General features: G+C 34.7%; 1 protein-coding gene across 1 annotated transcript; it reads right to left on the reverse strand.

Annotated features, from left to right (window-relative positions):
- Positions 1-1,458: 1,458 nt before the first annotated feature.
- Positions 1,459-15,704, reverse strand: LOC117336119 (probable dolichyl pyrophosphate Glc1Man9GlcNAc2 alpha-1,3-glucosyltransferase). Its single transcript, XM_033896498.1, is given in 14 exon segments — positions 1,459-2,430; positions 7,547-7,619; positions 8,455-8,552; positions 9,297-9,436; positions 10,249-10,382; positions 11,183-11,303; positions 12,177-12,221; positions 12,223-12,281; positions 12,515-12,638; positions 13,004-13,071; positions 13,703-13,824; positions 14,261-14,454; positions 14,957-15,035; positions 15,495-15,704. Coding segments are annotated over 14 exon segments (1,566 nt in total). The 5' UTR covers positions 15,560-15,704; the 3' UTR covers positions 1,459-2,186.

Genomic DNA, 15,704 nt, shown 5'->3' on the forward strand with positions numbered 1-15,704 from the left:
CATGGGGCCCCAACAGTGAATTATAAGCCAATTTTCTCATTGACATTAATGTTTCCACATTTCTCTGTACACAAGTTTTTTGTCAGCAATCTTGTTTATGGCCCTTCAATGAAAAATTACAAAGTTCAAAAGCTTGTATCATCGGAAAATATTTTTGAAAAATCCTGTTTAGGAGATCGTCCTGTAAATCGTCGCCTACAAAGTGTATCTATCTATGTTGGCTTGTGTCAACAGAAAATAAATTTTCACAGCATATCTATAAGCTCTTCATAGATAAAATGTGAAATAGTCCTGAAGTACATAAATATACATGGCTGTATTATACAAATATAGCATTTTAATGAGGTCGATACATGGTTATATCGACCTAAGAAAAATATTGATCAAGGACGAATTTTAAATGCTATAATTGCTTTATTATTTTACTTTATTTTGTGAAAAACGCCAAGGTAAAGATAAAGTTTTTTTTGCAAATTCAAGAAAAATAATAAAGATGAATATGGCCTATTTATGCAGACATCAAATGATCTGTAATTTTACATAGAACACCCAAGTATTTATATGTTGGTAAAATGACATACAAAATATACAAATTTATCTATAATACAAACTGTATTTGGTATATCATATTTTTGGAAGAAGTATATCATTACTGCACAACATGAAATATTTGAGAGTCTATACTTTTTTCGTGGTTTTAAACTATTTTGATATTTTCTTGCGACAAACATTCAAGGATACCTAATCTAACAGAAGTCATCGTATTTTGGCTTACTTTTATTTTTATTTTTGAGGTTCCTTACACATTGACCTTGAAAACCACGAATATTAGCATATAACTAAAATTTCATGTTGTGCAGTATGTTACATGTATTGCATATATTATACATTCTTGACATCTGTAAAATCACACCATATAAAAAGTTTTTGAAGCAAAATAAAAAGTACGCATCAATAATTATAAATGAATACTGATAAAATTCTCCATTTATGATACAGATTGATATTTGCAGAAAAAAATAATTTATCCTGATAATCACCTATTTATGACCCTATTTGCCCTTTAGCATAATTTATATAATCTTGGAATGATATTCAAGAAGAATTATCAAATCTAAGTCTTCTACATATTCAATATCAAATAACAAGTATGAAAATCAAAATATATGGTTTTCTTAAATTGCATATTGATAAAAGGACAAAATGGTTTAAATTACTGTCATATTTCTACCAACTTGTTCCAAAAGTTAGATCCTTCTCGTTGCATATCCCATCTAGTACATGCATATGCTGTATAACAAGAAACATTTGTTGTGTATAAACTTTTGTTGTGTATAAACATTTGTTGTGTATAAACATTTGTTGTGTATAAACATTTGTTAAGTATAAACTTTTGTTGTGTATAAACATTTGTTGTGTATAAACTTTTGTTGTGTATAAACATTTGTTGTGTATAAACATTTGTTAAGTATAAACTTTTGTTGTGTATAAACTTTTGGTGTATAAACTTTTGTTGTGTATAAACTTTTGTTGATTTTGTGGTCACTTATCATATAATGGAACCACAAACGTCAATACCACGAATACTGTTGTGTGTAGTATCATATCATTGTGGTATGGGCTAACCACGAATGACTATACCCACGAAATAATAATTGGAATGGTCCAAACCATGAGAGAAAATACACACAAACATTTCCTGTCATAAAGTATTCAATTTCAACTTTGTTTTTCACATTTAATGAATACAAAACATATATTTTCAATGTTACATAACTAAGTTTGTCGGGTGGCACAGTGGTAACACACTTGCCTTTTGCCTAAGATACCAGGGTTTGATTCCCCTGATCGGATGTGAAAAGGTGAAAGGCCCCTTGCACTTCAATCTGGGCCAACAAGCATGTGATTAATATAAGTTGATATAACATGTTTTGCAATTGTTGTAAAATAGATAAAATTTATTTACATTTACAGGTTGTGTTTTTCAACCTCATTACTGTTCTTTGTGATTTCTACATCAATATTTTAGACAACAACGACCATATTAAAGCCGCCATTTTTTTCACAGATCACATTTTAATTGACTTTGAATTCAATATATTTTTTGTGCACCAAATTTTCCCAGTTCACCTTGACTTTTCATTAACCCGAAGTTCATACTCCCTATGAACCAGATGTTCATCAATTCACTGAGACTTCGCATGAACCAAAGGTTTTTCTTGGAATGTGAGCCAGTAGAATTTGATCCAGCAGTAGGAAACACCCAAGGCACAGTAGACTGAAGTCAACATGAGAGGGAGGAAGGGCAATTTCTGGGACAGCCCGAGAAGTGGATGTCCGATACTGTTGAACACCTCCAGAGGAAGAATGCCAAGAAGATATACAGATTCTAACTTTGATAGAAGTGGTAGAGGAACAGTCCAGGGAAATCTGTAATACAACAAAAAGGCATTTGTCACTCATAGCAAACAAAAGAATCGCAAATGGATGCAAAAAACTACTCTAAATCAATTTTATTTCATGTGGGGTTTATTTTTGTGATTTATAGGTGAGGATTGTCAATCGCGAATTCAAATCCTTCGTGATTATTTGTATGAAAATAACACCTTGGTTGGTAGCCAAGCTCTCTGTAACTGATATATAGGAGTCTTACGGAATCCATGACTGTAATAGCTCTTCATTCGCGAATTCACAGTCATTTCTAGATCATCTATTCATGAATATGTCTGAAGAGGTAAGTTTTAAAATAAAGTATTCATGAAATATAAGTGATTTACAGTAAATTCAAAATGAACAAAATCCCAAATTTGTGAAAAAGTTTTGAATGAATAGAAATCGTTTTCATAATTTTAATCAATACCAACATTGTTTCATTCCCACAGGAACATTCATGCATTACACTAAAACCTGACTTTATCGACCACTGACTTTAACGACATTGTATCATCTGACCATATCCATCGGAATGGTGACATGCTCCATTGTCACATCTGACACATTGACTCAGTCCTGTACAGTGTCGGTTAAGTCAGGTTTCACTATATCCGACACAATGACTCAGTCCCATACAGTGTCGGTTAAGTCAGGTTTTACTGTATCTGACACATTGACTCATCCTGTACAGTGTCGGTTAAGTCAGGTTTCACTGTATCTGACACATTGACTCAGTCCCGTACAGTGTCAGTTAAGTCAGGTTTCACTGTATCTGACACATTGACTCAGTCCTGTACAGTGTCGGTTAAGTCAGGTTTCACTATATCTGACACAATGACTCATCCTGTACAGTGTCAGTAAAGTCAGGTTTCACTGTATCTGACACATTGACCCAGTACGGTACAGTGTAGGTGAAGTCAGGTTTCACTGTATCCGACACATTAACTCAGACCCATACAGTGTCGGTAAAGTCAGGTTTCACTGTATCTGACACATTGACTCATCCTGTACAGTGTCGGTTAAGTCAGGTTTCACTATATCTGACACATTGACTCTGTCCCATACAGTGTCGATAAAGTCAGGTTTCACTGTATCCTACACATTAACTCAGACCCATACAGTGTCGGTAAAGTCAGGTTTCACTATATCTGACACATTGACTCATCCTGTACAGTGTCGGTTAAGTCAGGTTTCACTATATCTGACACATTGACCCAGTCCGGTACAGTGTCGGTTAAGTCAGGTTTCACTATATCTGACACATTGACTCAGTCCCGTACAGTGTCAGTTAAGTCAGGTTTCACTGTATCCGACACATTGACCCAGTCCCATACAGTGTCGGTAAAGTCAGGTTTCACTATATCTGACACATTGACCCAGTCCGGTACAGTGTCGGTTAAGTCAGGTTTCACTGTATCTGACACATTGACTCATCCTGTACAGTGTCGGTTAAGTCAGGTTTCACTATATCTGACACATTGACTCTGTCCCATACAGTGTCGGTTAAGTCAGGTTTCACTATATCCGACACATTGACTCAGTCCTGTACAGTGTCGGTTAAGTCAGGTTTCACTATATCTGACACATTGACTCTGTCCCATACAGTGTCGGTTAAGTCAGGTTTCACTATATCCGACACATTGACTCAGTCCCGTACAGTGTCAGTTAAGTCAGGTTTTACTGTATCCGACACATTGACTCAGTCCTGTACAGTGTCGGTTAAGTCAGGTTTCACTGTATCCGACACATTGACTCAGTCCTGTACAGTGTCGGTTAAGTCAGGTTTCACTGTATCTGACACGTTGACTCAGTCCTGTACAGTGTAGGTAAAGTCAGGTTTCACTGTATCTGACACATTGACTCATCCTGTACAGTGTCGGTTAAGTCAGGTTTCACTGTATCTGACACATTGACTCAGTCCCATACAGTGTCGGTTAAGTCAGGTTTCACTGTATCTGACACAATGACTCAGTCCCATACAATGTCGGTTAAGTCAGGTTTTACTGTATCTGACACATTGACTCAGTCCTGTACAGTGTCGGTTAAGTCAGGTTTTACTGTATCTGACACATTGACTCAGTTTGGTACAGTGTCGGTAAAGTCAGGTTTCACTATATCTGACACATTGACTCATCCTGTACAGTGTCGGTTAAGTCAGGTTTCACTATATCTGACACAATGACCCAGTACGGTACAGTGTCGGTTAAGTCAGGTTTCACTGTATACGACACATTGACTCAGTCCCATACTGTGTCGGTTAAGTCAGGTTTCACTGTATCCGACACATTGACTCTGTCCCATACTGTGTAGGTTAAGTCAGGTTTCACTGTATCTGACACATTGACTCTGTCCCATACTGTGTTGGTTAACAGTATATTATATTCAGTTAATCATGCTATATTACCACTATTCATCGATTTGTATTTTGGCATCTTAAAGGGATTCGGGATACATTAGACGAATATGTTTGTGTTTTAGAAAACAAGAGATCCCAGAGGGATCTTGGCGCCCACCATTGAATGATCTTTATAGTTTCTATGTCAGATTGATCTTCTCTCTACTTTTCCCTTCATTTTACTAATCTGTGCAAATTGAGAAACATCCCTCCAGTACTTTTCAAACAAGGGAATCCTAGCTATATAAGAAATTTGAGATTTAGCGATAATGGCTGTTTGTTTGCCAGGTTGTTTTCAGGACAGACTGGTCCCAAAAGGCAATACGAGGGACCAATGGGAACCTACATATGAAATTTGAGAAAGATCCCTTCAGTACTTTTTGAGAAATAGCGATAACAAACTTCAATTGTCAAAATCCAAGATGGCTGCTTGTTGGCCATGTTGTTTTCTAACTGGTCCAAAAATGGAATATGCTTAACTTCGGACCAAGGCCAACCTACAAATGAAATTTGAGAAAGATCCCTTCAGTACTTTCTGAGAAATAGCGATAACAAATTTCAATTGTCAAAATCCAAGATGGCTGCCTCTCGGCCATGTTGTTTTCTGATTGGTATCAAAATGCAATATGCATAACTAGGCACCAAGGGGAACCTACATATGAAATTTGAGAAAGATCCCTTCAGTACTTTCCTGAGAAATAGCAATAATAAACTTCAATTGTCAAAATCCAAGATGGCTGCTTGTCGGCCATGTTGTTTTCTAACTGGTATCAAAATGCAATATGCATAACTAGGCACCAAGGGGAACCTACATATGAAATTTGAGAAAGATCCCTTCAGTACTTTTTGAGAAATAGCAATAACAAACTTCAATTGTCAAAATCCAAGATGGCTGCCTGTCGGCCATGTTGTTTTCCGATTGGTCTCAAAATGCAATATGCATAACGAGGCACCAAGGGGAACCTACATATGAAATTTGAGAAAGATCCCTTCAGCACTTTCTGAGAAATAGCGATAACAAGAATTGTTTACGGACAGACGGAGGGAGGGAGGGAGGGACAGACGGACCACGGACCACGGACGCAGGGCGATTTGAATAGCCCACCATCTGATGATGGTGGGCTAAAAAGAAGAAAAATACCCTTGAATTCTATTTGGGTGTACAGTATATGAATTGCCCCCTGAAATCAACAGTGCTATAGCAAGGTTTTCCTGAATGAACATAAATATTATCTAATTTTAAGAAGATATGGTCATATTGATGTTGAAAATTGGTCAAACAAGCATGCTGGGTATTGCTAAAGGAACACATATCAACTACCAGCCCCCGCTAAAAATAATAACAGTGACCTTGACCTTGACCAAACAACCCTAAGACTCTATCTTTTCAGAGGTATGATGGTCCTTTATCATTGTATTAGGTTTGAACAAAATCCCTCAAGGAATGAAGTCGATAGAGTGCTGACAAACTTTGGCATACTTAAAGGGACAATTCAGTCAAGCATGCTTTTTATAATTCAGACAGAACGATAAAACATATATCCAGACAAAAACATTTGCGGTCAATAATTATCTCTACGTAGCCAATGTCCATTATGGTCAGTTTAAGTTTTGGGAAAGCCCACGTCAAATATAGCTATACTCCAAATATAGTGCAACTTGTTGCGCCCTCTGGCGGGAACAGAGTTGGTTGTATGTGACGACACGGTAGATCCGATGTATACTTATTTCTTTGGATTTCGATTTAACAACATGCGTGGCAAACAGTTGTTACATGTATCATAATTGATAGATTCAATAATGATTTATTGTTTTGACAATTCAAATCGACCAAACACATGTTTATTCCAGGATCACCGAACGGGAATTCGTGTTCATGTAATTGTGTACACACATGCATGTATACGGCCGATACGTATGCAGAAAAAGATTGTATTTTCATTTGTGTACGAATGCAAACAAACGCTAACACCAATCTAGGTGATTTATTTCATCCATGATGTAATCAGAACAATACTTATAACAAGTACGAATGGAATTATGATAATGGAAGTTGTACAGAACAAAAATATCGCACTCAACATTACTCCGATTAGGCCGATCTAGGTCAAGTCTCGGCAAACTCGCTCGCAACTGTATGAACTTCTTCATTGTTGTCGCAACCGTTCGAAAAACTCACATCTGTTACATTCATGACCTAACAGTAATTCTCCATATATTTTGTTTATCCATTCACTGTCTACGTTTGGTACGAGACCCGCAACCTATAGTTAAAATATCCGCTAACAGCTTCAAATGCAAACCAATGTTGTTTACAGTCAAGAGACGGGGCTGTGCTTGCACACATGTATACAAAGTGTGTAGAGACGACTTGCTCATTTGCATATAAATCGTATGGTTATATGATTATGATCCCCCTTACAATTAATTAAAAAATGCATGGAAAACATAAACTTGTATCAATATATGACCAAGGATAGTTCATAAGGAGAACTGAAGTACACTTTCATGAAATAATTTGTGAAATGATAAAAAAGTAAACAAACTTGACTAAATTGTCCCTTATAAAGGACAATGGGAGAGGAAATCTATATAGTTCCCCAGTTTCACCAGTAGGGGACCAATACACAAATAGAAACATTTCTCTTCTGAAAACTGAAGGAACCCAAAGGATTTTTTTCAGGTAAATGGAAGAATTTCTGTAACATTTGTACCTACCTGTAAATGTTGCCCAGACTTGTGAATGCATACAGAGTAAATATGAGGACCAGTGCTACCTTGATGACACTTTCTGTAAAACAGAAAACAATAGATTTGATTAAAAATACTTTTCAGTATTTTATTTTTTATTTTACTGTGACAATGGGATCGGACACAAGTTATGACAACTTTATGAAATGCCCTCTCTTGTCATACTAGTACAATACAACTAACAATGAACCTAGACAATAACAATTAATTATCAATGCTCAAACCTTAATTTGTTTACTGATGTAATGATATGTGTCTGTTCAAGAAGGTACAAGATGAAAATGATTTGGTTACAATGAGGGTGATGAGGTTACAGGATTAAGGTGATTTGGTTACAGGATTAAGGTGATTTGGTCACAGGATGAAGGTGATTTGGTCACACCATGAAAGTGATTTTGTTACAGGATGAGAGGATTTGGTTACAGGATGAAGGTGATTTGGTTACAGGATGAAGGTGATTTGGTTACAGGATGAGAGGATTTGGTTACAGGATGAGAGGATTTGGTTACAGGATTAAGGTGATTTGGTCACAGGATGAAGGTGATTTGGTCACACCATGAAAGTGATTTTGTTACAGGATTAAAGAGATTTGGTTTCAGGATGAGGATGATTTAGTTACAGCATGAATAATTGGTTACAGGATGAAGAAGATGTTACTGGTTATAGGGTAAGGGTGATGTATAACTGGTTACAGGGTAAGGGTGATGTATAACTGGTTATAGGGTAAGGGTGATGTATAACTGGTTATAGGGTAAGGGTGATGTATAACTGGTTATAGGGTAAGGGTGATGTATAACTGGTTATAGGGTAAGGGTGATGTATAACTGGTTATAGGGTAAGGGTGACAATGTTAATCAAGTTTAGAGTTATCTTACCTGCTGGTGAGAACAGTAGTGGGAACAGGGAGTAATGGCCGACGGTGGACAAAACCAAGAACAGCTGGGCATCTTTCTTCTTTTCTACCACCAGTAAACTGTTCAAATATACAAATATAAATCATTTAACCTTTCTATGGCTTCTAGGTAATTATGCAAGGATTATATCCCATGTATCTCAATGAATTTGTATAGTGTTTATCCTTACACCTACAAAATTAGGGATCAACCCTTGGTCAATATTTTCCCCTGATGTCCTTGTTTAAAATAAAATCATATATCTCTGCAGCATTTAACTATAACACTGATGTTGGTGCTTCATTTGACCAGACAGGCTACCCCATACTGACCACTGACACAACACCCGTAAATTGTGGATCAAGTTACATCAACTTATGCTAGTCACTGGTTGGCCTAGATATAAGTGAATGAGGGGTCTTACTGTTGGAAGAAACTGGATGACCGGAAAAAAACCTTGTGGTCAGGCAGGTGACCCTAATAGCTTTTCACATAAGATTAGAAAAATTGGATACATCCCTTATAGGCAGCCTAAGGTAAGAAGTAGCAGACCTTGGGTCAGGGGTCAGAGGTCAGATATTTTACCGCTGCCAAAAAGTATTCAGCATCCCCTAATATCTAGACTCTTCAGTTTCTCCTTTCTCCTAACTTCTAGCTTCTCCCTAGATTAAGGAGTATGCCGTTGACCGATGAACCGGACATGCTAACCATTACCCCAATGCTATCTGAGGACCAGATATCTCCCCAGATCAAGGAGGATGTTACTCACAACCGTTGACTGATGAACCGGACATACTGTCTAAACAGGAAACTGGTCTACCTACCTCATAGGGAGTATGATGAGGAGGATAGCCTTTTCGTGTACATGCCAACCAAACATGAAGGAGCCAAATCCACAGAGAATCAAAGCTCTAAGGAAACTTCTGGGTCCCTTGGGGCTCCACCAGAGGTTCAAAAGCACTGGCTGAAAAAAAATGATATCAATAAAATATTCTGTGCAGTAAAAACTAGATTACTCCATAACTTATCAAGAGATGTAAATTTTACACAAAATGAAAGGAGAGAGTATCACAGAAATTGTTAGACAAAATATCTATATAATTACATTAAATAACGATATTGTTAAATTTTTGTCTCTTAAAAGTATTAAAATGACCAAATTATTTATAAATTTACATTTTAAAACAACATTTTAAAACATAGCTCTAAATTCCTTAAAAGTTATCCACTGTATTTCCCCTCATTTTGATGAATATTTTTTGTAGATATATTTCCCTTTCTATCTATGATTAATCAATAATAATCGTTTGAGAGAATGTAATGATAGATCATGAATTTTATGGATCTGAACACTTTCAACAACAGCAATACAGTACCTTCCATTTCATTTTCATTTATTGGGGTTAAAATTCAAAAACCAAAACCATTTTATCTTAAATCGTGTTAAAAAATAATTTAATCAGGTTGGAAAAGTTGTATTTTTCGGTTATTTGATAACAGTAATCTGACAAAAAAATTTTGAAAGGCAGAGCTTTTTCTCATTGGTTTGGGAAAGGGACTTTTTGTCTAATTTTGGGAAGAAAATTTGATTTTTTCAGGAGTAAACTTCAAATTTTGGGAATTTGGCTTAAAGATGAAATTATTTCAATTTGGAATGGGGCTCATTAATGGCCCCAAAAAGCCTCCAGAAAAAAACCTGAAAGGCTCCCATTTTCACAATGGTCATCACATATTTCTGAACATTTTAGATATTTTAAAACAAAGAAGGTAACTTACAAGTATGGAGAGTACTGTAGCAGCCAGAGTTACAATAGGAGGTATTGATGGCAGTATAGCATGTTCAAATTCCTGTACCAGTCCACCTGTCATAACCGCCTCGTTTGTACCATTGATCAACTCTAATTTCTTTGCTACAAAGTAAAAATCAGGCTATATATTATAAGTGTATAGTTATCTATGTAGCTGTATTTATCCTGTTTTCAGCCTGGGGGCAGAGGGGATGGGGGCAATACATAAACTATAGCTAAAATAGGGGGTTCAAATTACTACAGGACTAGGAAATAGAACTTTTTGTTATTTTTACTGAACTGGAATAGACAGATTTGGGCTTTATTGTCAGGCACTGGCCTATTGCCAGGTACTGGAACAAAGAATCCTTAGGCTATTTGAAATAAAGCCAAATTGACTATAAATTTCCAGTTATGCATAAAGGTACCAGTAGTGAAAGTCATAAATAGCAAGAATTTTTTTTTAACACTTTCATAGAGTAAATCAAATCATAAAGATAAATCTTGTTCCATAATACTGTAAAAATGTGCTATACCAGATATTTTAACTGAACATGTCTTAATCAATGGAAATAACATAAAGTTTTTTTTATTGTGATAATTCTTTTGATATGTAATTGAAGGTCCTTGTATACTAACATTTCAGTATTTCAATAGTGTACTGTACTTGTTTATTCAAAGTATTTTTTTTAATCTTATTACATGTATTTCATTTTTAATTTTATGTCACTATTTCATTAATTGTATTTTTTTTAGCATTTTTTTTTAAATCTCTGCAACTCCACTGAGTTTATAAAATTTAATATTTTTTTATTATTATTTTTTTTAGAAATTTTTTTAATAAACAAAATTAAACAACAGACTTCAGTATTTCAAGGAACGTATTTAACACTCTACTGATAACATGGGGCTGTAGAACTTACCTACAATGGCTGCGCCTTTGTCAGCTATGTTGTACAATGCCCAGAAGTTTGGAGCCCAGTAAGCATGACACAGTCCCCGTTTAAAGGGAAATAATCGGGATACTACCTGAGGTAGCTGGTTCTGAAATAAGAATTAGTCTATAGATAGGTTGTAAATACAATAGAAATATGTATTGTTGTTAACCATATGTACAAATACTAACACAGCATTACAAATTTCTAAAGTAACTTAGGCTGAATAAAGTTAATTATTTGATGCTTGGGCCAATTTGTCTGAAATGAGATTAGGGAGTTATTAATCATTTTATTGTTAAAAAAACATTTTTTTTATAGATTTTATTAACCAAATAATGATTTGTTTTAGCCGTATGTGTTGAGTTTACTGTTAATGGGAATTTGTTCTACAAGGTATTTTCATAATTGATATCAAATATGATGCACATTACCAATTATTTACCAATTATAATCGGTTTCATAGGTAAACTTCAGAATAATTTCAGTCATACATATCTCAGCTATTTAAGTTTTGAATTTGCACATTTGTTTTTCTATTTATAAATCTACAAAAAACAACATCACATGAAAATGACACCCTTTCAAGTCTCTAGTTCTCCAAATAAGCCACTTTATGTAAAGAATTATACTTGCTTAGAGTTGTTTTATTTAGATAAGAAAAAGTCATTTTTTAGCTCTAATTTAATCAACTTTACAATTCTGGCATCTGATTGACTTCATTTAATATTTCAATTAATTTCCATTTTTTTTCTGAACATCTGAACATCGCTGGTGCTTGTTACACATTGTCAAATAACACTGCAACTTCCAATCAATTTTTATGCTAGTCACAATTTTGTTCATGTTACTTTGCCTTTTGATCAAAGGGAGATAACACCCTTTCTTTTATAGAGGTAGCATAAACTGAACAATAAACTAAAAAGGAAAACAGAAGAAAAATGGATCTTTTCTGAGAAAAAGTGTATAGGAATGCACATACAAGATAGATAAAGGGTCCAAATGACAGGCTAAAAATAGAAAGGACCAACTACTCCCAGGCCAAAGAGGCGGAGCGGTGAAAAAGACAGCCATCTGATTCGTCCACCTGTAAATATATAAGATTTAATGTAAAGTAATGAAATCAGTTATATATTGCTGCTTTTTGGTTGATGTTAATGATAAAATCTTTCACAACTTCAATAAAAATAAACTAAGTTCCAAGTGATCTACAAGATGAAAGCTCTGTACAGAAATTTAAACAAAAAGATTTATATAAGAAACATTTCTAAACACCTTCATGTGACTTTGACCTTTGACCTTCTGAAATTAGAAACTTACCTGCAGTACTTTGGAAGCAGTAACACCTGAGTAAGTAGACGAAGTAGGCTGGGGCAATGTACAGGTAAATATGTTTACAGTTTAACAACACAGTAAACCAAAAAGCACTCCTGATGTATTTTTCCTGCAGAAAGAAAACACCAAAAATTCTATCTGATCATCTTGAATTTAATTTATAGAATAAATTTATGGATGTCTTTTTTGACTGACATTTATAATTTTCACGAAGTATTATATATTATTTTCAAACAAAGAAAAAAATGAGAGAGAAAAGATTTGGCATTCTTTATCAAACAGAAAGTTTTGTTATTTGACCTGTCATTTATAATATAAATGAATGCATCAAAATTTTTAACATGTATTAAACTCCTTCAGATATCATTTAGGAATGAAATTGCTTGATCTCAATCTTTACAAAGGCAAATGTTGTGTTAATTTCTCAAACCTAAATTGCTTTATGATGAATTATATTGCTCAGTATTTACCTACCTCATACATGTGAGTGATAGACAACATCATGAGCCCAAACAGGAAGCCGTTGTACTGAAAGTGAATATGTGCTGAATGCTAAGGAACAAAATTAATTGGTCAAGAAAATGGGAAAGGGGTGATTTACTTTACTCAAAATAATTAAGAATGTATGAATTTTGAACTTCAAAATGCAGCAATCTTGGTTGTATTTTGAATATTTTTTCCTTTAGCTTTATAAAAATGAATATTCTAAAATACTTAACTCAACCCGACTTGTGTCTTCATCTCAAATCAAGAAATTTAGAATCAGACACATAGCTACCAATTTTCAGCTTCAAGCCCTAGTTTCATGAACATTTCTTTACTTCAGGCAATTCTTAACTTGAAATTTTCCATAGAAAAACATTATTGGATTTAAGGGGAAAAATTCAGTTTAAGGAGCTTTCCATAAATTCTTTAATGCTTTCCTATAGAAAGTAATGGAATTTCCCTAATTTGCAGAATGCTGATGAAACAGTGGCTTGATCATGTGACCTTTGATTGATCTGTAAAATTTAGCAGTTCCTACATATGATACTCACTAAAGGAACTACTTTATTATGGATATGGAATTTCCATCCTGGTAAAGAATGAAATCTTGTTATAGATAATGACAACAGGCTTACGAGGTGACCTTTTGAACTGTATCCATACAATAGGTTGTAAGACAAAGGATATGATCCACAATGAGAAGTCCACAATTACAGATGAGTAGAACACCCAGTACCACACTAGGATTTTCCATGACGTCATCATCATCCTCATCACGACGACGTAGCTTGACAAACTTCGAGCAAAACCTTAAAAATGAAACATTTCACAGACTAAAAAAAGTTGAGAAAATTTATACTTCCTTTTTTCTATAGTAGTCTATAAAAGACAGAATTTCAACTGAAAAAAGTTAAGTAGACCTTAGCGTATATTATTATGAAAAAATAATGTTAGCAATGCATGTAAGCAAAGAGATTTTTAACACAGTGCAAACATGATCTGTTGTTCATAGTCAAAATCAGGAAATTATCCAAAAATATAATGCAATGTACGTACAGGTAAAGGAGTATCAAACACTAATTTTTGAGAAATACATCAAAACTTTTTTTTCAAATATGTCTTTCCGTCTTGAACTGATAATTAAGTTGTGCTGTCTGATAGCTCCAATTGTCATTTATATGTTTATCGGTTTACATATTTGTAATCAGTAAGTAAGCAGTTGATTGATCCAAATCCACTACTTACTCTTTCACAGCATAGATAAAGACAAAATCTGTGATGATGACCGAGAGGCGCTGGAACAGGATTGTCTGGTCGCTGGCATAGGAAAGGTTGCTGACAATCAGCATATTAGGGTCAAAGTAGTATGCTAACTTTGACAGGGCAAACTCGAACCAAGCAAAGAAAGGGGGATAATCCAACGTCCATTCTGATCGGTTCTGCAAGGAAAATACTGACACATTTGAAAAAAATATTCTTCTATGTTATAAATAAAGCAACCATGTAATAATTTCTATAATTATAAACGGAACATTATTCAATTTCAAAGCATCACCTTTTCTAATTTTTTTTTTTTTTTTAATTCTTTGAAGTTACAAAATAGTGTTTGTTGTTTATGTGTGCCCATTTTTTTTCATTAATTTTGAGTTATAAATTCTGACGTCAAATTCAAGCTGAAGGTTTTATGACTACATATTGTAGTGTCAAAGCTTAGATTCAAAAAGGCCAATCCACCTATATAAACATTTAATTAAAATTAGTTCTACTGTACAACAATTTTTACTGTGGATATTATTGCAAGTCTGAAAGTGATGCTTTTAACTGAATCCAAACTATTCTTCGTTTGGTGTTTTTTTTCAGTTTCAGAGAAAGTATCTTCAGTATCTATCAATAACCCCAGTACAGCTGTATACATGTACATCATGTATTAGAATTACATACCTCGTAATACCACTTTTTCACAGGGAGCTTGTTTGTGATGGCTAACCAGTTTCTATGAACTTCAAAGTCAGTTGATCTACTGTTTTGGAAAGAAAGAAAAAAATACTGAAAAGGAACAAATTTAAAAAAAAAAAAAAAAAAAAAGAAGAAGAAAATTAACAACGTAGATCTATAAGGAAAATATTCCAGGGATTATATTTCTTTTTGAAAATCGGGTGACGGGTATATTTCTAATTTAATACGAATAGTGCAGAAATCCACCAGACGTCAGGCATTATGACGATCTGCTTTACGTGTGTTTAAACAGGTCAATTTACATGTCAGCATTTCTAGCATGCCACATGTTGTAATGTTGTTCAGTAGCTAGCTGAATGACATGTAGATCTCCTGTGTGCATGATCCGTCAAAACTGGTAACTACGGAGTGCCGATTGCAGAATTCATCTTTTAAAACATATTACCAACAAATGTTATTAGCGTTAAACATAATGCACAACCAAAAATATGCCCTAAAACTGATTTTGATGCATAAATCTTACTATGAAGGTATCAAAAGTGCTTTCAAACACGTAACAGCTGCCGCCACGATCCACAACGTCGCCATACTTTTTTCACGTAGTCAGACAAACGCTTGTGCCTTATTGGCCAAACAATTAAAAGCGTCTATATGATTGTGCATAAAAGGAAATTGTAATACTGAAACAAATGACAGGTGCCCCCTTTTTTCCGGACCTCTGATCTAACTTTCA

This window comes from Pecten maximus, chromosome 10 (assembly GCF_902652985.1).
Source record: "Pecten maximus chromosome 10, xPecMax1.1, whole genome shotgun sequence".
Taxonomy (NCBI): domain Eukaryota; kingdom Metazoa; phylum Mollusca; class Bivalvia; order Pectinida; family Pectinidae; genus Pecten; species Pecten maximus.